This window comes from Coloeus monedula, assembly GCF_965178545.1.
Source record: "Coloeus monedula genome assembly, chromosome: 3".
Taxonomy (NCBI): Eukaryota; Metazoa; Chordata; class Aves; order Passeriformes; family Corvidae; genus Coloeus; species Coloeus monedula.
The window spans coordinates 45075772-45097081 of NC_138783.1; the positions used below are offsets into that span (position 1 = coordinate 45075772).

Genomic DNA, 21310 nt, shown 5'->3' on the forward strand with positions numbered 1-21310 from the left:
CAGCATTGTGTTGTACAACTAACTATTGTGTGTGACGTAAGAGTTTTAGCAAATGTTTTCCTACAAACAGTTGTAAAATAAATAGGTCTTACTGGTATGAGCTTTGTATTAAACAGTTCATATTGTAAATGTCATGCACCTATCAATATTGCTATACATTTGTAGTAGTAATAAATGAAAACTCCTTCTCATTGTACCTATCTATATACTTAATCACAATTTAAAAAAATAAATAATTCACTGATTTGAACACATAATTTTTCAATAACTCATCATGGACATTTTTTTCTTCTTTTCTTGGAATGAAAAAATTAAACTTGTGGGTAATAAAAATTACAGTGGCTTTCAGAATGACAAGTAATTGGATTACTGCAAGTAATCTGTCTGCTACAAAGTATTTCTTTCCTTTTCTTTAAACTGTTCCTGGGAGTAAGAAACAAGAGGTATTCCTGGGATGAGAGTATGTTTTTTCTTAAATGTCCTAAATCACCCTTCAAGGTGATTCATGCACTTAGTTTCCTATGTACCAGTTTCAGAACCTGCTTTAAAAACGAGACACACGTAATCTTTAATATTGCATTTTCTGTTATGATTTTCTGAGAGGTCATGGCTTTCTTTCCTAAATCTTGAAGTGATTGCAGAGCTCAGCTGTCTTTTAGTATTACAAAGTCATGAAATATAAATAGTAATTTCTGAAATAATTAGAAAATAATAGGCATAACATAACCAGTGCTCACTGTAGCTATATGCAAGAGCAAGTTAATTGCTCTGTGACACAGTAGCCATTTGTGAATACAGCTAAGTGCAAGTCAGGCTTTTAAAAAAAAGATAAAACAATGATAAAATCATTTTTCCAAAAAGAAGTGTCACAATTCAGATAAAATATGAAAACAGAACTCTCATTAGAAGTGTTTATATTTTTTAAAGCCTGAAGATGATAATTATTGCTAGATTATACACTCTAACTGTTGCACTGAGGTTCAAACTCTTCACAGGTAGAGAGTCAAGAGGGACTTAAAGAATGACAATAAACAAAATGAAAAAAAACCCAACAATCGAAAAAACCACACAAGAAGAGAATGAACTTATATCTGAACAGGAGGTGACTGAAATTGTGTTATTGTACAAATACTGAAATACCTTATTTCTTTGAGCAGACATTTTGTATAGTTAAAATGAAAATGTAACCATTAATAAAATTACTTTAGTGAATCATTTGCAAATTAGTATGTATGCACCAACTTGGAAGTGACCTCAACTATGCCTGCCATAAAGACATGTTAACCACAAGCATATACCTAGGCTGTTTCAGTATTTCTGTTTCTGCTATTTTATGTTTCTGTCTTCACAAAATTAGTTGACTTCCTTTCCAAGATAGTTCCCATGTTTGTGTCCTGGTTTGCTGGATTTAGGTTCAGACGTGACAACCTTGTTTTAAAGAACAAGTGGAATATCCTGTGATTTAGCTTGTGCAACCGACCCTACCTTTTAATTTTCAGCTTTTCCAGCTAAGCTAAAGCAGCATCCGTGTCTGTTTGCTTCCTTGTCTGATCAGTCCACAGTGCTCTTGATTCTACCAAGAAAGTAGTTACTGCCTTGCTAGTTTAAAATGTTCCTTTGCTTTTTAAACTTTGTTTCAGTAACTAAAATTATTCTTAGAATGTGACCTGGGGTTTGCTTGCTTTGGGGGCTTCTTAAAAGTGATGGTCTTCATCTACTACCTAAAAGGGGGATGGGGAGGGAAAGGAGCTCCAGCTATTTCTTCATAGGCTTTTTGATAGCTCTGGACTGGAGTGATACTGGATGAATGCAAGCCAAACAAGAGTTTTTCTAGTTGGAGAGGATGCTTGCAATGTCTTCTCTTTCATCTAGTGAAAATTTTTCAATACTGAATAAAAGTGCATTTGATTACTTCTTGATTAGGTGAAGACTTAGTACTGAACATGCTTCAACAAGCCTATGCCATTCCTGTAAGCTGTTCACTTACAAGCAACAGAAAAAAAACCACCTAGGCAGTTGTGCTTCTTTATTCAGTTTCTGCTCCTTGCCAAGGAACTGCTTTTGTGAAACTCTTAAAACTCATGTGTCTATTTTAACTCTCTGCAGGGGCTTGAGAGCCTTCACTGTATACAATAATATGCATATCTGCTCTGCAGCTAACAATTAATTGCTTATGTAGAGTTTGTACTTTGTCTCATAAAGTGTATTGTTACCTACTGGTTTAAATATCCCAAGATGCTGTGATAGGATGTCCTGTCACTTAGCACTTCAGTGGAAACATCTAGAGTTTTCTACTTTGTCTTGTCCCATGCAGTGTCTGGGTTTTTTTCTATGCTTCTTTGCTATTAAGACAGAGTGTCCTTCCTGTCTTCCTTTTTATCTTGGTAGTATTAGTAACTACAAAATCTACCACTTCCTGCTGTTGTTACTGTTTTATAAACTCCAATTTCCAAGTGTCTGTTTCAAGAGTAAGCACTCTGGACAAAGTCAGTAATTCTGAGAGTTGAACAGCCCATTTACATTGAAATGTTAGAAATACTGGTGCTTTTTTTCTTTACTTTTTTTTTTTTTTTTTAATTTCTGGTCACTTTTTAAGAGAAATTTTGTGGTTTCAGCCAGATCAAACTGTGGTTTAATAGCGGAGTTTCTTCCTCATACAATAAACCACTTCTGTTTGCTTCAGGTAATAGTCAGTTTGGTATTAAGTAATCTCTGATAATACTGTAGAAGTGCACACTTCTACACCTGGACATAGCTAGATGCTTTTTACCCTATCTACCATGGTTAAAAGACAGAAATCTTTATCAACCAAGGAATAATAATTTCCTCTTTCTTCCTGCTTAATGATGTGGGGAGGTTTTTTGAGACCTCTTTGTATTTATGATCCCAAGTTTCTTGCATCTCTGATGCAAATTAAATCTTAGAAACTCTCCTTTTCTACCTTCTTCTACTGTTTATTTACTCCTGCTTTCTGGAACCATTTGTTTTGCCGTTTCCAAATACCTGTCTTCCAACTGTAGAATTCGCTGCTCTTCAATGAAAACTATGTAATCAGATTCCTTAGACATCTGAATATCATTCATCCTAACTGTTCAGAATACTATTATGTCGGTATTTTAGAAGATAAAATGAGATGGGTCCATCAGAAATGTTGAAATGGCTTTGTAGTTCTGAAGAAAACTACATAGGTCAGTGAAAATTGTGAGGTGTGATTTGTGTAGGAACACAGGAGATTCTTGGGAAGAGGAGGCAAGGAGGTGATATGACTAGGTATCACAGTTATGATGGATATAACCACATCCATACACTGGTGTACCTGGAGTAATTACCTGGGTGGGGTTGAGGGGAAGAGAGGAAATGCAGAACAGAAACAGCTGAAACATTCAGTTAATGTAGAAGTAACTTGCTTTTCTGAAATCCAGGAAGACACATGTCTTGAGAGCGAGAACAGAACCAGCAAAAAGACAACACTGGGAGTTCAAGATGCCAAGGAAAAGTACTGTACAAGTTACCAATCTAGCTGTTTGCAGAGTTCAGCTGATGGAATGTAAACATAAATCACTTGGTGTTCAAGGGCCACAGAAGCAATTGCTTCATCCTTTGCTCTTAGGACTTGGGCAAATGCTTTTGAGGAAGAGTTTACAGGTGTTAACTCTTGGGGGAGAGATGATTTGGGTACAGTATTTTAAGAGAAAATAAATTACATAGTTTCTTCTTTGCTGATACCTGATTCTGCTTATATCTGGTTCTTAGACATGCATGTTGCCTCTGGATCCATCAGACCATCCTTTCAAATGAATATGAAGTAGTTTAGCTGCTATTTTCTTGATTACCTTTCTGAGGGATCTCTTTTATCATAGAATTCCATGTAGTGAATATATCTGGTTTTCTACTTACAGAAAATTTTGTCTTCTTTTCTGTTTGAACATAGGCATATTATGTGTCTGTCCTGGAATTTCCTGGTGTTTTTCTTAATTCTAATCCAAACCTCTTACTTCATAAAGCTACCAGGGTGGTTTGCCTGGATTGAGAAGTATTTAACAATCTGTTTTAACATGGAGTTTTAACTACAAAGCATTTCCTTAAATTGGAAGCACGTCTTTGGGCTGCTACATAGCATTGTAGCAATCAGCTGCTGTTCTGATATTTTCTGTTGACTGGCCCTTGAATGGGAGAAGTAGCAAGAATGCTCTTACACTGCTGGCATGTGCTTCATCATGGTCTTGTCAAGGCAGATGAAGCAGACTATACTGTATTTTTTTCAGTCAAGAATAAAAGTTTGTAGCACAGATACCTAGATTCAAGGCACTAACAGCTTTGTTGAAGTAGCTGGTAGGTTGAAGAACAGAGGTTTTCATTAGTTTCAGTTGCAAACAGAAATGAGGCTTCTAATATGCCATGAAGTTATGTTATTGGTCTGACATTTGTTTTGGAGTTAGATCTTTTTTCTTTGTGGGGTACATTGCAACAAGAGCTCTAGACTCAGCTTACATGATTCTTTCAGTAATATGTAAAGGAAGATCAGGATTTCTTCTAAAATTGTAGTTGCTTATAGTGGCAAGAATAAAAATTCCTCAAAGACCCTCTAAGTGAATTTGATTTCCAGGAATTTGTATTTCTGTTGAAACGATTTCTTCAGTTCTGGAATACGTCACATTCATCTGCTTTGTCTTGCATTTTGGTAGCTGCTTTTGTAGTTGTCCATTTGTGTTGAACACTGTCTTAGTGAACGGAAGGGACATTTGAAATATATCTAGAACTAGGACTTGCTAGAGTTTTCATATCCCATTGTTTTATGTCTTTTATCTGTCATGAGATACATACCATGAAATAGACCTAGGATTAAGTCTCTAAGGATATACAAACAAGTATGAGTGAGTAAAAGAATGAGTGAGTTTAGAATCAGATAAAACAAGAAGATTATTCAGGCTTCTGCATCTACTATAGATTTTATGCTTTGGAAGAGGTCAAACATGCAATGGAATCTAACAAAAATTTGGTCATCTTCATGCAGAATCTAGGTGGAGTAGTGAAGGAGAGGTGTAGTCAGACTACTGTGCATCAAGCTTCCCCTCAGAGGGCACTGGGCCTTTGTTCTTTTGAAATTTTGCTTCTGGATTAGCTTAGTTTATTAGTACTTAGTAATTGACACAGTTTTCTTTACTAATTTGATTATGCTTTAACTTCAATTTTACTTAAAATTACAGTTTTCAAATGTGCATATGTTTTCATAGGATGCTGTAGATGTGAATTTGTACATGGGAGGAAAATGCTTGATACTTTCTCTTGCGGGTTGGTTTGGTATTAATTTCATCTTTGAAGGAAACACGAAGCTGAAGCTAGTTTGTTTACGTTTTGTGAAGAGGTATTTTTCTCTACTGTTGGAATACCATGGGGGGAGCACAAGATGAAGCTGATGCTTCATCTGAAATGGAAGATAATTGCCAAGGAAACAGCTTTGGAGAATAAGACTTTGGCATCCCAGTGAAGAAGCTGAACTGGGGTGAGGAGTGTGCCATTGCAGCAAAGATGGCCAGCTGGGTCCTGGGTTGTCTCAGATTGCCTGACCTCTGGGGCTTGTCTTGTCCACCCCCGGCTCAAACAGGGTCACCTGCAGCAGGTCCTCCAGGACCACATCCATTTCAGTTTTTAGTATCTCCAAGGATAGGGACTCCACAGCCTATGTGGGCAACCTATTGCTGTATTAGCAAGAGTATAGCCAGCAGGAGGGGGGAGGTGATTTTCATGCCCCACACCCCCCCATCCTTCTTGAGACTGCATCTGGAGCACCATGGCCAGTTTTGGATTTGACAGAATGAAAGTCACTGTCATACTGATGGAAGTTCCATGGAGAGCTACCAAGATGTTTAGATGGCTGGAGCATGTGACATAGTAGGACAGGCTCAGGAGGTGTTACTTTGTTCAACCCTGAGAAGCATTAAGGGGATTAGTTATCTAATGGGAGGAGACAGAAGAAGACAAAGCTGAACTCTAAGAAGAGTTGCATAGTGGAAGGAAGAAAGGCAAGAGACAGCTTGAAAACAAGGGGAACCTTACTTGGATAAAGAAAAAGGGGTTTTTTCCTTTTTTTTCCCTATCCTATAAGGACGGGGAATCTTCCTGAGGGGTTTTGGAGTGCTTGTCCTTGGAGATGCTCAGATTTGACTGGACAAGATCCTGAGCAAACACATCTGGACCTGCTTTGAGCAGAAGGCTGCACTTGACCTCAGGAGATTTCTTCCAGTCTATATGATTTTGTGATTTTGTTCTTCTGAAACAAAGAAGCAGTGATTTTTAAAATAAAGACTTGGGAAGTTTTGCATTTTTTGTTTTACTTAGTCAGTACTTCACTTGTCTTTACTTAGTCAGTAGTGAAGATTTTGGTATTTTGTTCTGGTTTTCTGCTGGCAGTGAAGATCTTCTGGTATCCTGCCATGAAGTATCAACAACATTGACATAGCTTTACATTTTTCCTAATTTCTTTTCTGAACCCACTTTTCCTTGAGGATGGTTAAAATATTAAATTTAAAATGTACTGTAGTAAGAACCTGAGAAAGCTGTTGCAGTCCTCATCAGGGCTTGAGACTCCTGCAGTGATACAAGTGGGCATGCAGGGATGCAGGGAAGAGTAAGAACAGAGCAGGAACTTAGGATATTTTCCTCTGAGCATTCTCTTAGCTTCTGACTCTCAAGAGGTCAGGGCATCTCTTGAACTTTATGCAATGTTCCTGTATGCTATTTTTGGCAAATCTCTTTAGTTAGTGCATGTCCAGTCTCCTTGTGAACACATACAAACAGTTTTTCCATCCATGACTCTTTTTGGTAAGAGGTGCTGCTGATCTGCTGTCTGTTATATGAAGATCTGCCTCCTGTTTATTTTGAAATTTCAGTTGATATCTATGTGATTTAGCATAATTGTTAATATTAGAAAATACACTGAGCAGTTGATCCATAGTGCCCTACATAATACCATTTTTGGTTCTGTCATTATTCTCTTAAATTATCTTGTTTCCAGGCCAAAAATCCTTACCGCATAAGAATGCTCTTTGATCCTCTGTGTTACTGTAGCTCTCCTTAGTTTAGTGAATCTTCTGTTGATGGCAGCTAGAAGGGTAGGTACTTCAAGAGAAGGGATTCTCATATGTTGTTTTTCTGCAGAATGAAGTTAGTACAGCAGGTTCTTAGAGACTAAAGAGAATATGTTGGGAAGAATTTGAGAGTAGAAATGTAAGTTAGCTGAGAAACTTGAGTCTCATTTCACACTGATGAACAGAAAAAAATTCTTGGTTTGCATTATGGGTATTCAAAAACATTAGAGATATAGTGAGGTTCTCTGTGTATTTTGTCAGTGAAGGAAGTCTCTGAGCTAGGCTCTTAAAGAATAAATGTTTGAGACACGTGTATAATACTGATTAAGTACTTTCAGGTATGCATTAATTTTTTTTAATAATAGTGTTGTACTCCCTGGTTTTTTTGAATGGTTTTAATATTTGAACTTGGAAGTTTAGGGAGTGCTGGAAAGAGTAATAAAAATGCAAGAAAAATGTTCAGCTTGAGGGAGATAATGATTACAATATTTTAGGAGCCATACATTTAAGGAGGGTTTGGGGTTTCTAAACTTCTTTATTTCCACCGTGTCCTGTCTTCTTCACTTGTGTAACAATATGTTTAAATTTCTAATAATGCAGAAATGCTCAAACATACTTTTTAGTTGTTATTACAAGAATAAAGTGAGAGCTTTGTTATTACTGTTGTGCTCCTACCCACAGAATCATCTGCATAGCTGGCATGTTTTTTGGAAATTCATATTCTTTGTTGTCTTGATAAATTAGATCTAGGTTTGCTAGATATGAATAAAAATTTTTCTTGTTGTTTTTAAATCTGGAAGAGATAGGGTGAAGTCAGTAAACAACTCCAGTGTTTTGGGGATGTATGAAATTCAGAAGTGATTGACATGCTGTTGCACTGTTCTTTGTGTGCATGATCCTTTCTTGACATCACCTAAATGATGAGGAATTTGAGATGCTGGTTAGCAAAAGCTATTTCTACTTTCAAGGAATTTTTGTCAAAACATGTAGTTTGCTGACACAATGAATTTTTTTTCCAATTATGCTCTGATCAATTTACTATAAATTTATTAATTAAAACTTGTACTTTTGTCTTGCTGTTTCTTGAAGTCACCATGGGCTCTGTTGGATTTCTCTTTTGAATGTGGAACTTGTGGAAGTTTCATTGTTTTCTGATTATATTGCTGAACTCTCTTAGTTATTTGCCAGCATATTTGCATCAATGCTTCTAGATTTACATTTTGGTTTGTTCTGGAGCTACCGAGGTTATTTGTGCAAGCAGATTTTTTTATGGTGATTGTCCATTAAATACGTTCCAAGAAATGAAGTCCTTTGTAAGTTGTAGCCTCCTATATTGTTACTGGTAATATAACTCAGAGTTTTCTAGATGCCCTGCTTTTGTCTCTTAGCCTGCCAGAGGAGATGACTGTACAGCAGCAGAATAGCTCCAACTCACAGAACAGTGTAACTGCTACATTTTGGTCTTGGTACTTAGTGTGAATTCTGTCAGTACTGTGGCTGATTAGGAAGGTAATGATGTCCTGGGTGACATGTTTAAAGGCAAATGGAAAAAAAAATTTAAAATAGGAAGTATCCTAGAGTTGTATTTTATACCCTCTTCTAGGTAAGAGTTCAGTATTTTGACAGATACTCCTTTTTGGAGGACATCCCCAGCAACGGTTTCATGAAAACAGCATGTGGAAGTTGTGAGGTTGTGTGGAAGTTTTACTGGTCTCTGCAAGGTGCTACATCCAATTTGTGTCACAGGCATGTGGATTTGTATGTTTTAATGTGGATGTTCTTAGTATAGCAAAGACGACATTATAAACCCATAAATTTCACCTCTAGCTCTGTAAGATTGGATTTAACTAGTTCTCAAATTTGGGTACTGAAAAATAGGAAGAGCAAAGATACCCTCTGAAGTTTCTCTTACTCTGAACAAGGTGAAGCACCTATGAAACATGCTTTGCCTTTCCTTCCCCCTTCCATCTTTGAGAATAGGGAAAGAGGAGGGAGAGAGAGTGCAAAAATAATTTCTTTAAAAGGGAAGAGGTCTTAAGTGCCTAAGTGAAGATTTTCTAATACGTAATAAGGTGAGAGTCTGTCTAGTAGGAGGCCCATCGTTTTTGGTGAGGAATTTTCTCTGTCACTGTCAAAACCGTACTATTTCTATGGGCAGAGAAGGTGTCTAGATACTTTGTTCTGCAACTTGCTTTATGGTGCTTGAGATATTTGCCTGACATTGACATACGTAATACATGTAGCACATCAGAGCTATTGATTTTGTATATTGACTGTGTCATTGGCATTTCTGCTCTGTGCAGCTTTTCTGTGCTTTTTATAGCGCGTTTGTTCCGTTCTGTGGAAAACTGTTGATGGACTGACTGCTGTGTTGAGAGATGTCAAAGTTGAGTCTCTTACCAGCTTCATGGAATCACAGCTCAGCATAGAAACTCTGCAGTGTGTTCTTCCTGTCTGGAGGATTTGAGATACAATTTTTTTCTCTCCCAAGTTTATTTTTTCTTCATATTCATAACTCCTTTGCTGTGCCAGTGACTGCACAATGGAACAGATTGCCCAGAGAAGTTATGGAGTCTCCTTCACTGGAGATATTCATGAACCATCTGGGTGCAGTCCTGTGCAATGTGCTTTGGGAAGACCCTGCTTGAGCAGGGAGGTTGGACCAAAGGTCTTTTCTAAGCTTACCCATTCTGTGAATCACATTAGCCATGCCAGATTCCTGTTCTTTTACTTACAACCATTGTCCTGTCAAAAAGGAGAGAGAAATAAGAGTTCTTCAAACTCTTCAGCTCAGCACAACTTGCTGCATGCTCTTACCACAGTTCACAGTTTGCAGGTGGTGGGGTTTGGTATGGAGTTGGGGCTTTTTGGTTGGTTTGAGTTTTTTGAAGGGGGTGTGTATATGTGTGTGTGTCTTGACATAGAATGTTAGTTTCAGCTGGCTTTTTCCCAGGAGTAAAAGACCCAACCATAGTGCTAAATGCTCTTGAGGGGATGATCAGGAGGGTTCATATAGGAAGGATCTGATGAGGGAGCAGATGACAGAAATACAACTTTTCCTTCGTGTTTTTTTAGACCATAATTTAAGTCAAAAGCCAAGCGTAGTTTTAACTAATGCATTGTTTTGCTTTGTTTTATGTTTTAGAAGTGTGGCCAATTAACATCCTGTACTGGCTGCAGAGCTCAGTGCAGGTTTTTTGACATGACTCAGTGCATAGGACCTAATGGATATATGGAGCCATACTGCTCAACTGTATGCATGAACACACACAAATCAAAATATGCAAAATCACAAAGTAAGTGAAAAGGATGATGGATTTTCATCACTGCTAAGAGTAGACTTTTTTTAAGTTTGAACACTGGGGGTGGGTGCATTTGTTTTACAGTTAGTCTATGCAGATGTGGCTTTATAGTTTTTAACTTCTTAAAAAAAAAAAAGAAAAATACCGTCTTCCATTGGATACCAGTAGATTACCCATGAGGATTCATTTTCCTCACTGGCCTTTTTTCATGATGTTGGAAAGAATTTTCAGCTGTCCTAAGGCTTCCTGTGAAAAAAATGCTGAAGGATGTGTTCTGATGTGTCACAGAATGATAGTGCAGGTTTTTTTGCATATGAATTCATATTCTCTGAATTCTTGTATGAATCCCACCCTGATTTTTTTTTCAGGCAAGTAGGAAGTGGATAAGAAGGGAGGTAGTTATAATGCATATAGGTACTCTCTATCTAAAGTTTTTGATCTGGTAAATAACTCAAAATGTGTGTTCTTCACTATACAAAGCAGATCTCAACTTGAAGTTGAAAATGCTCCAGTGAATTTTATGGACAAAGGTGTATTTTCATATTTAGTACTGATCTTAGTGAAAGTATTTATCAAATTTGCTATTTCTTTTGTTTTGTGTGACTTGCGGAAGGTGACTGGAAAACAGACATCTTAATTTTCTACATTGAAAAACTAGAAAGGGCTGACCTGTAATACTCTTTTTTTTTCCTATTATTTTCTGTTTTATTTTGTTTGTAAACTACATTTTTCTTTTAGGTATGGAAATTATTTGCTACTTTTGTAAACGAAACTCTTTACCTCAATATCAAGCCACAATGCCTGATGGAAAACTGTACAACTTTTGCAGTTCCAGTTGTGTAGCTAAATTTCAGGTTAGCTGTTGTGTTAAATCTTTTCCTCCCTAAATATTTGTGTGCCTGTGTTTGTTTTAAGTATTTGCATATTAAACTAACTTGCTTATATATACAGGCTTGAGAGTTACAATTAACATAGCAGGTGCTTCTGGCTCATAACAATTTCTTTGATCAAAGTACTGTTTCATAATGCTAACACTAGCTGCTGTCTTAAACTTACAAGATTGGATAATAACAACCGGTTTCTGCTTTATATTGTTAGAAAATACAAAGCAGTATCACTGCTCATCTTACTTTTACCACCTCAGCCTCTTCATGGATGTCAGCCTTGCTGTTTCGCATTGACGATCAACCAATTTAGCCTCTTTTGTACTAAATACTGTAACAAAATTCTCATATTGAATGTAGTACTAACGAAGGTCTGCCATGGAGAATAGTGATTGCTTCTGAAATGAAAGGTTAGAGCCTCAGTCATGGACAAAACTAGCTTAAAACTAGTTTAAATTGTGGCTAGAAACTGGAGTGTTGCAAGGCTAATGACATGCACTCTGGATGAGGCTGCTATGCTTGTTGAAAGCATCATAGTTCCAGTATGGCTTAAGGTTAAAGTGAAATGTGTTGTAGCCATTAATCTCTAGGTGATCAAAGGATATTTTTTAAGAATATGTTTCAATTTTTGTATGTAAAAACATTTTTCCCAGATGTATGCTGGATAATTGGTAATTGCTTCCCCATGTGTTGTTCAACAGTTACAGCCATGCAGGGTTTTCCCATTTGTCACTGAACGTTGCTGTTTTCTGTCAGCTGGACAGCAAATCAGTCTTTTAATTGCTTCTGGGTCCTGGGTAGGACCTCTCATCATGTAGTCATGTTCTGTGGTTCCATCATAACCAATTTGGTAGGTGTCAGTGGAACTGATTAACAGAATAGCTGCGTATTGTTAGTATGTAATGACACACCTGTAATACTTCTTGCAAATTCATTTAGCATCTACTTTATTGTGCATGATTTTACAATTAATTGCATCCCCAAGAGCTCTCAGAACATATACAGCCAGTGAATGACAAATTCAACCTGGGCCTTCTTGGATTTGCGCATAAGTCAACATTAAGCAATATTTTTGAATAGAGCTGCCAGATCATTTAGTGCTGATTGTGGGTTTGTGATCTTACTGAGACCCTGTGCTCATGTTTCTGTTGCACTCAGTGCTGCATGTGGATCTCTCATCTGTGTTGTAGTGGAGTTTAATTGAAGCAGCCTTGCAGTCTGTGAGTTCTCGGTAAAGACCAAGAACGGGTAGGTGGTGACTTGCTTACAGTTAGTTTGCTCTACCAGCACTGCTGGATTTTAACTTTTGATAGCTTTTGTATAGTCAATGTGTAGAAGAATAAAATGTATTCACCATAAGGTTGGAGTTGAATGTATGAGAAGACCTTCTTTCCCCCGTTCATTTAGTGTTTAGGTGGAAAGGATGGTATACCACAATGTGAGCAGTGGCCTGTAAGTGTTCCCTTGAGGCTTCTTTTGTACCTAAGTGACATGTAAGGTATTGAATCGAAATTGAAAAAATGGTTGATTTAATATGGTGCTTTGTATTTTTCAGTGTTTACTAATGGAGATAACTCTTGTCTTAATTTTCTGGCTTCATATTCATCCCTTTTTCCTGCTGTACCTGTTCTTCCTAGACTTTTTTCTTTAAGGGTTATCCTTCTCAGAACAGAATACTTGCTATTTCAGGCCTGTGTTTCCTCCCTTCTGCAAATATTTTTGTCCTTTTGGTTTAGAAATGGGTAAGTTTGTTTTACAGAACTTTAGGATTGATTATAATTTTATCTTACAAATAACCTTTTGCTTCTGACTAGTTGTTCTTTTAATGTATTGAAATATTGGAAAGATTCAGTTGAGCTGCTTGTTGTACAGTTTATGTATGTTCTTCTTTGAGCAGCCAGACTGTAAGAGCATTTGATCTTGTAAGTAAGAGAGTAAAAGAGAGAGAACAGCTGCTTTATGTGATTTTTGTTTGGTAGATGGTGGTAGTGAGACTGAATCTTCCATGCTTTGTCTTGGATGATGTTATTGCAGAGTTAAAAGACAGAACTGTTCCCAAGGTGTGTTGTTTTAAACCAGTAATGCAATGGGTACTTTTACTGGGTCAGTTGAAGATCTTGCTGTTTAGGGAAAAATAAGCTACTGATTATTTATTGTGAACTGGACATTCCTGAACTGGAGGTGCTGGGTATACTTGCTTCCTGATTTCTTCTTGTTTTCAACAAGAGCTACCACTGTGCTTCCATAACCCACACAGTAGCAGGTGTTGACATGGTGTTTGCTCTGTGAAGAAACCTGCAAGTGCTGAAGTGCACAGGTTGGACCTTGCAGTTAAAAATGCTTTTGTTGCTCTCGTGGTAGTGCAAGTCTTCAGCTATTTAGAGCAGCCAAAATGAAGCAAACCTTCCTCAGCCACAGGGACATTTGCTGGATATAATGGGAAAAATGTGATAATACTGTGTGTGGGCATCAGAAAAAAGTGGTTATAGAAGTTATATATATAAAGTTGTTAGGGGCCAATGGGCCATTGAGGTAAAGGTGTCATCTTTTTGCTGCTTGGCATTTGGTTCTCGGGTCCTGCTTGTGATTAGGACATGTGTATCACTACTTAATGTCTGCAAACTCTTGATACAGAATTAATGCATCTGCATAAAATCATAGTGTTTGCATGGCCAGCACAGATCAGGGTTTATATCAGCAGTAAGTCTCAACACAATTCTTTATTGATTTTTTAGTGTAGGTGAACCCTTACTAACATGAGAGTCTGAAGAAAAGTATCGTGTAACAGAAATGTTTTGAATTCTCACTGTTATATGCTAGAGAGGTAGCAACAAATCTGCCTGAAGAGAACTTGTCTTTAAATATATTTGTTTTGTTGCAAATAGTGTGGGAAAGTTAGTTGAGAAGACAGGTGTAAGAAGTTTTTCCTGGATTCTTCAAGTGTCTGTGATTACTACTGATTGAAATTTTTTGTCTTGACCGTCACGTCCGTAATACACCAATAGTTTTTGCTTAACCAGGGAATATGCAAAAAGACTGTGTTCTGTAGGCACATATAAGACATACTGCAAGACACAGGTACTGTATAATTGAGTTATCTTATCTACTGCTTGCCTCAGAAATGCATTAAAGAAATTACTCAGTTACAGAATTAAATTCTCATACCTGCACGTGCAATCTGTAGTATTTTTCTCAGTCTTAAAACCCTGAATTGTTTAGGGGCTGGCTGTGTGAATAATTGCATCTTCCTGCCATGGGATTGAGACTGCCTAGGACTGTTAGCTAGTTTTTTCTTAATCTAAGTAGATGTGAGTTTTCTCACTGAAAGCCTTTTAGTTTAGTATTTTGTATTTTCAAGTGGTATGCTTACGTAAGGTGTTGATATATCATCTGCCTTGGTGAGATTTGGATTTGAAAATGTTTTTTGGTCTTTGTTTGTCACTAAAATAGTACCAGCTGTGAATTGTATTTATCTGAAAATACAGGTTTTGTGATTAACAAAAATAATCAGTTTTGGGATACTTTTTCTTAATTTTTACAAAAAAAGGTATTTACCCTTAAATAAAAGACAGTAGAAAGGTAAGGTAAAAAAAAATGACTTCAAGTAATGATGGTGGAAGCAAGGGTAAAGATTCAAAATTGGAAAACCTGAGATGACAAGGGTAAAGGAATTAAGGTAAAGAACCAACCTGCTGTGCTTTTGCCAGAAATGCTCTTGAGTTTATTAAATAAACTTCTAAATTCTCAAACACTGTAAGCTTAATTGAAAGCAACCCCACATTTTAAAAGTAACTCTGTTTTTTAGTGATGTATGTATTTATATTTATGTTTTTCAGACTCTCAGTGTTCAGTCTTCAACAAATGGTCAGTTTGTCTCTCCCAGTGATATTCAGCTGAAATGTAATTATTGCAAAAGTTCTTTCTGTTCAAAGCCAGAAGTACTGGAATGGGAGGTAAGGGGGGGTGTTGGTGTTGTTATTACTAGAATGATGATGTGTTTAAAAATTTAAACTTAGAACTCTAATACAGTTTTTCTAGCTATTTTATAAGGTATTGAAGCTTCTTTAAAAAGTTCAGTTGAAATCTACCTGGTTCTGTAGAATATCATTTAACTTCAGTGTGGATAAAAGTGAAAGTCTTTGTTCATAAATAGTATCTGTGGAATTTAAAGAAAAATATATTTTCTCAGCTGTAAATCTGAAATCTGCTTTCATCTTCAGTTATTGTAGATATGATAGACCATTATTACACTTCATTATGAACTGAGAGAAGTATCAAAGAGGATATGCTAAGTTTGAGTGGCATACTTTCTGTTCAGTGTTTTCATGTGAAATGATGAGTATTTGTAGCACTGTCAGCTTAATTTGGATTTATAAATTTTAGCGTTAGAAGTCACATCCTGATTATGTGTTTGCAGTTCAGTTTACTTTATAAGTTGTCTTAGTGGCAATTATTATTTCAAGTTGCACTAGTCAGAATTTAATATTTTATCCATTAACCTTATTCACGATGCTTTGCAACTTTGCGTTTAGAACAAAGTGTATCAGTTCTGCAGCAGAGCATGTTCTGATGATTATAAGAAACTGCACTGCATAGTTACATACTGTGAATACTGTCAAGAAGAGAAAACGCTCCATGAAACAGTGAATTTCTCTGGTATCAAAAGACCCTTTTGCAGTGAAGGTATGTATGTATGTATTTGGTTTGTTTCCTGAGGTACTGGTCATTGTTCTACTGCAGTTGACTTACTTTGTTAATATATAATGTTAAAATAAGGTAACAACTCATTCTGTTGTACTTACTTGAGGCTAAATCAGAAGTCTTTTCATTGCTATTACTGAAGCGATTGTACCTGTTATTATTTAGTGCATGTACCTTTTAATTTATCTGAGCTGCCTTTAGAGCTTTTCACCACTTATTACAGGTTAAGGGTAGCACTCTTCAGTGTATGTGTATAAATACATACACATATGTATGCACATTGCATATATACATATGCACAAAAAGTTATACATTCTTTTTTTAAAATGTATGCAGTAGTGCATATACAGCATTAACTGTGCTGATGAACACCAAGCTTTCTCTTCTGTTAGTATTTTCTAAGTTAAGTACAACAGTAGAAGTTCTACGTTGGCTTAGAATGGTTACTTAAGCAATAACTTGAATGATGCCTGTTGATGTGTGTTGATTACTGCCATGAAAATTTGCTTGATTGATTACTTGAGTTTTAAAAACAAAACAAACTAAAAGGGGACTCTATGGGCCTAGGATTCTTTTAAGTTGCATTAAAGCACAGCTTTAATAGAAAAAGCAGAATAGAGTTAACAAGGACCTATCCTTTCCACTTCTGGTGAGCTCTCCTTTGATACTGGTATTTAATCATGATCTTAGAAGTTTAACTACAGGTTTGGATGAGCTATCACTCAGAAATATGGTGAATATTTTTTTCTTTAGTTATAAGAACAACATTTTCCATGTCATTTGATAAGACCTGTGGAAGATCTCTGCTTTCAGGCAGATTAAATAGCAGATGTGCCAGCTTACTTGTAGGAGGATCCTGCTAAGCTGGAGAGGGTTGGAATGCAGGGCTGGAGGTAGGCTTTCCTCCATGCCATTCCCTTACAACTCGGGACTCTGCAATCTTTTCTTTCTGAAGAATGTTCTGGACTGTGAAGTGATAGCTGGAGAGTTAAAAACGGGCAAATTAAGGCCCAGCCTTACAGTGTATCATTGCATCGCTCAGCAACCTCTAGCTAGGAACTGTTCCTGTGAATGAAACAATTCCACAGAATACATTCAAACAAGAGCAAGATGCTTTTCTGGAGATTAAAGTATATGGTTGTATTAGTGTGAACATTTGCAACTCCCTCATTTTAAAACCTGGTGGCTGTTACAAGGAAATGAGTAGGATTCATAATGCCAGCTATGCCATTACTAGTTCTGTATGAGGAGGCTTGAAGTAAGTGAGGACTTGTTTCCTATTGGAAAATTTGAGGAAGAAAAGAAATAAAAACAGTCTCTCCTGTGTAAATATAGATACTAACTGGGGGGAATCTATTGCCAGATGTCATAGTGTGGGTCTTGAGTTTGTGGGTGCTGGACTGCCAACTCAAGAGCAAATCCTGTATTTATGAGGGTGAGTATGCAAAATGTTACCATATAGACAAAGTTTATCAGTTTACTGTGATGATCTGAACCACTGAGTAATAGAGAGGATAGTCGAAAGCACCATTAAGTAGATTGTAACTTGAATAAATACAGTGCATACCTGCCAGCTGTAGCTGAGGTATACTTTGTGATGCATATGACAAAGAGCTGTATGTGTTTCTGTTGCAAATAAACCAGTGACCTGGACAGAAATTCTGAAGGAACCCTAGACCATTTTTTTTGAAGGAAAACCATCAGTTGTCATCAATGGCTGCAGAAATAGTGCAATCCAAGAATTAATAGTGCTTAGATCTGATGTGGGAAGGAGAGGGCCAGGACTTTTGGTGGACTGAGTGGAGGTCAACAAATAGAAGTTCCATCATCAGACATGATAGATTTTTCTTCCCCCTTTTCCAGGCACCTAAACATAACCAATCTGTCCTTAATTTCAAAGCCTTTTTCCAGATACATGTCCAACTGTTTGTGAAATAACAAAACCAGTACAAGTATGAAATACTTGCTGGATATGGAGGCCATTCTGGTTTTAATATTGCAAAATGTTCAAGGAACCTCACCAACACAGATTATATTTTTGAGCATGCAATTATTCTTCATCAGAAGACAATGTAATCACAATTTGAGAAGGAATAGCCAAAGGTACTCAGTGAAAAAAATTGCTGGCATTTTTGGAAGAAATTGAACTCTCAAGGAAAAATGCAGGGAATTTTCAGGGGAGTGTTTAGAAAAGGCTCCTAGATAAAATCAGAAGTTAAATATGTGTTGAAATTTCTGCAAGCGTACTTAAATGTTCATCTTCGTGCAAACTGAGGGGGAAGCATATATAACATCAACCACAAATATCTCTTGACTGCTTCCAGCTGCCCAGCTGGAGTACTGAAGATGTCGTCATTGCTCCCATTCTTTATACCTGAGGGGTTTTTTTGACACATGCATATACAGTATATATTTACACACAAACCCTGGAACTCACATTAAAGCCTCTTGGATCAGTATTTCTGTGCGGTTTTGTTCCAACTCTGTTTCTTTATATGTTTCTCTTGAGACACTTAAAAAATATGTGCAGGGAGTAGCTGAAACCTCCATTACAGTAAGGTGTAATTAGAACTGACATAGATTTTGTGCTAAAGATGGTTATTAATTCTTTCATGGAGTATAGTATTTTTTTTCTGGTTTTGTCCAAAAATCAGATGCTATGTGGGGAATGAACAACCTGAATGGACTAGATGTAAGAGTTTAAACTTTTCCCCTGGTGCTGAGGCTTTGGAAATTGAACTGTCCTGGTGTTTTGCCTCTAGAATGCTACATTCCAAAATATCTGTATCTAAATTGAATAAGATACATATTATGTATGCTAAAGTAAGAAGTAGCTTGTGGATTTTTGTGTATGCATAGTTGCATGAATGACAATTGAGGATAGGCTGTACAAGTTTTTAATCCTGAGGAAATCTTCAAGTTACTGGATTTGGGGGTTTTGGGGAGAGGACTTTGTTTTGGTTTTGTTATTCCTTCTGAGAGTCTGGCAGGACAAATCAGTTTTTGGCAATCCAGCAATGAAACTGTTTTATGATGAGTATCACCATAATTTTATTTTACTTGTAGACTTAGTTAATTTATCTTTCCAGTAGAACTAAGTGCTACGACTTAAACAACACAGGCTTAATAATTTTATAATGCAAATTTTAATAACACTGATTCATATCTGGTAGTCTGCTTCTAGGCAGGAGAAGGCCATTAAGCTGTGGAGTAACTCAGTTATCTGATGCTTGTGAATTCTTTTCAAATGGATAATACAGATAATAGACAGCTGTGAAACTAGCAACTGTACTATCACCTTGATAGCATGCTAATAACTTCTTGGGAATTACGGCTTCTGCAAATGAAACTCAGTGTAGACATTGAGTTTTCTCTGAAAACGTCTCTGATGTTTCATCTAAATAGAGATAACCTCGTTTAAAACACTGTAAAGCCAATAAGTGGAAAAATAAATTTAGGAAATCGATTAATTGTACCTTCCTCTAGGAAAGGAGTGTATATTCAGTTAAAGCATTATAGATTTTAGGTTGGGACTTTTCCAACCACTATTGCACAGTGGATTGTTTGGTAAAGTATACTATGAAATTATTAGTTGATGAATTTTTAGATTTATATGAAAATATTACAGATACTGAGATAGCCTAAACGTGTGTGTTAAATTTTATACAGATGCTTACATATCAGTGTTTCACAATCAATTAGGATATCACCTCATATTTATACCAATTCCTTTTGTTATGAGAAACAGCAAAAAAAATAATTTTAAAACTGACATGTGATATGAAGTATTGCTAAGACTTAGTTATAGTTGCTGGGCTTCTCTGGTGGGTGGGCCAAGGAAGAGTTGGTGCACTGGCCTTGCCGTGCCGAGCTGCTGTCTCCCTCTAGACAAAGGGAGTTGCCATCAAGCCTGCATGAATCTCTTTGTTCCTGATGTTTGGTCTCATTATTTTTAAAGTGAGAGCTACAGAAACTGTTTAAACACAACTTTTTTAATAGTTTACATTAGCAACTATCTGTTTTAGAGACACTGATACTGCTTTTAAATTAAAATGTACAGAATTTGGCCTAGCATACAGAAATTTTTGAAGACAGTACAAAATCACTGTTTTACACACTCGTGGATTTGTGCTTCACAGAGTTGTTATGTCCCTTTCTACAGCTCTTGATAGAGGCCTACCATGTTGAAATAACTTGTTCTTTCTATGGTGCTGAGTTTGGTTTTGCTCGTGACCACTTCTTTTGGCAGTGTCCCTCGAGATAAATTCTAACCTGAAATGTCAGTTTCCTTATGGCTTTCATTTGAAGTTTTATTTGGTGCCGAGTTGGGATATCCTGGCAAAAGGGGACAAGTGAAAAGCAGAACATGTCTTAAATACTGCAAAATGCGTGATCTGTAAAAATGGTCTTTCACAATTGCAAGAGTCATATTGTTACTGCAGGAAGATATTCCTTTCTCACAAATTGGGTTAGTAGAAAAGTAGCAGTGAATGTTGGAGGGATTTAGAGGTGCCTGGGCTCTTCTGAGACACAATGACCTCCTTTGACTGCTATGGGCAGAAGTTATAGTGGGACATCCCTGGCATCCCTTTGAGCCAGGGCAGTTTTCTTCAGGGAACTCTGATTGCACAGCACAGTCATTCAGGCCATGTAATCTGATTAAGTAGTCTGGTTTTAAATCTTGGAACTGCAGATGACTATTCCAAAAAATTTTGTTACTGTAAAAGCTAAAATAATCTTCTTTGCTTATAAGAACGAGTTAAGGCAAAAGGGACAGCATATTCAATTCTGAAAAGTCACTTGGGAAATATTTAACAGGCTCCCTTGCTACAGAAGCACCAAGTGAAGGCTCTTGACTGTGCTGAAGGAAAGCATAGTTCTGCACCTCCTAGATAAATGCACATGGAAGAGCTGGACAGTTGGTTCTTGTAGTATTCTGCTTGTGGAGTAGTCTCATTGTAGATGTAGTTTCCAATTAGTGCTTTTTGGATGCATCTCTTCTGAAATTACTTGACAGTTTTAACTTGTTAACCTGGATGTTGACATTTCTGACAGTGTTCTTGTAGTTGAGAAATGGAAAGATAGAACTATGCTGTGAAAGAGAGTATGTTTATCTTCCTTCTGTCTGTAGAGGGAGAACATTGATAGTGTTCAGGTAACATCATTTAAATTTTCTGTACATGTATTGAGTCTTAAAATTTTTGGTTTTCTTTCTGGAGAGATATTTTGTAACACGGTAAATATCAAGTGAAATCCTGTGCATTGTTCAACACCAGTGGTCCTTGTTAGATTATCATTCTTCAGTGTTAATTCCACTGTTGTATCTTTTAAAGAG

General features: G+C 36.8%; 1 protein-coding gene across 10 annotated transcripts in view; it reads left to right on the forward strand.

Moving 5' to 3' along the window:
- Positions 1-21310, forward strand: part of ZMYM2 (zinc finger MYM-type containing 2) — an 86117-nt gene that overhangs the window by 33594 nt on the left and 31213 nt on the right. For 8 of the 10 annotated variants that reach the window (XM_082278401.1, XM_082278407.1, XM_082278408.1 and 5 more), the window contains 4 exons: positions 10234-10384; positions 11129-11244; positions 15111-15227; positions 15807-15957. In XM_082278401.1, coding sequence (XP_082134527.1) covers positions 10234-10384; positions 11129-11244; positions 15111-15227; positions 15807-15957 — 535 coding nt within the window. The remainder of the gene's footprint in view (positions 1-10233; positions 10385-11128; positions 11245-15110; positions 15228-15806; positions 15958-21310) is intronic. The other 2 variants (XM_082278409.1, XM_082278410.1) reach the window with 1 other exon arrangement.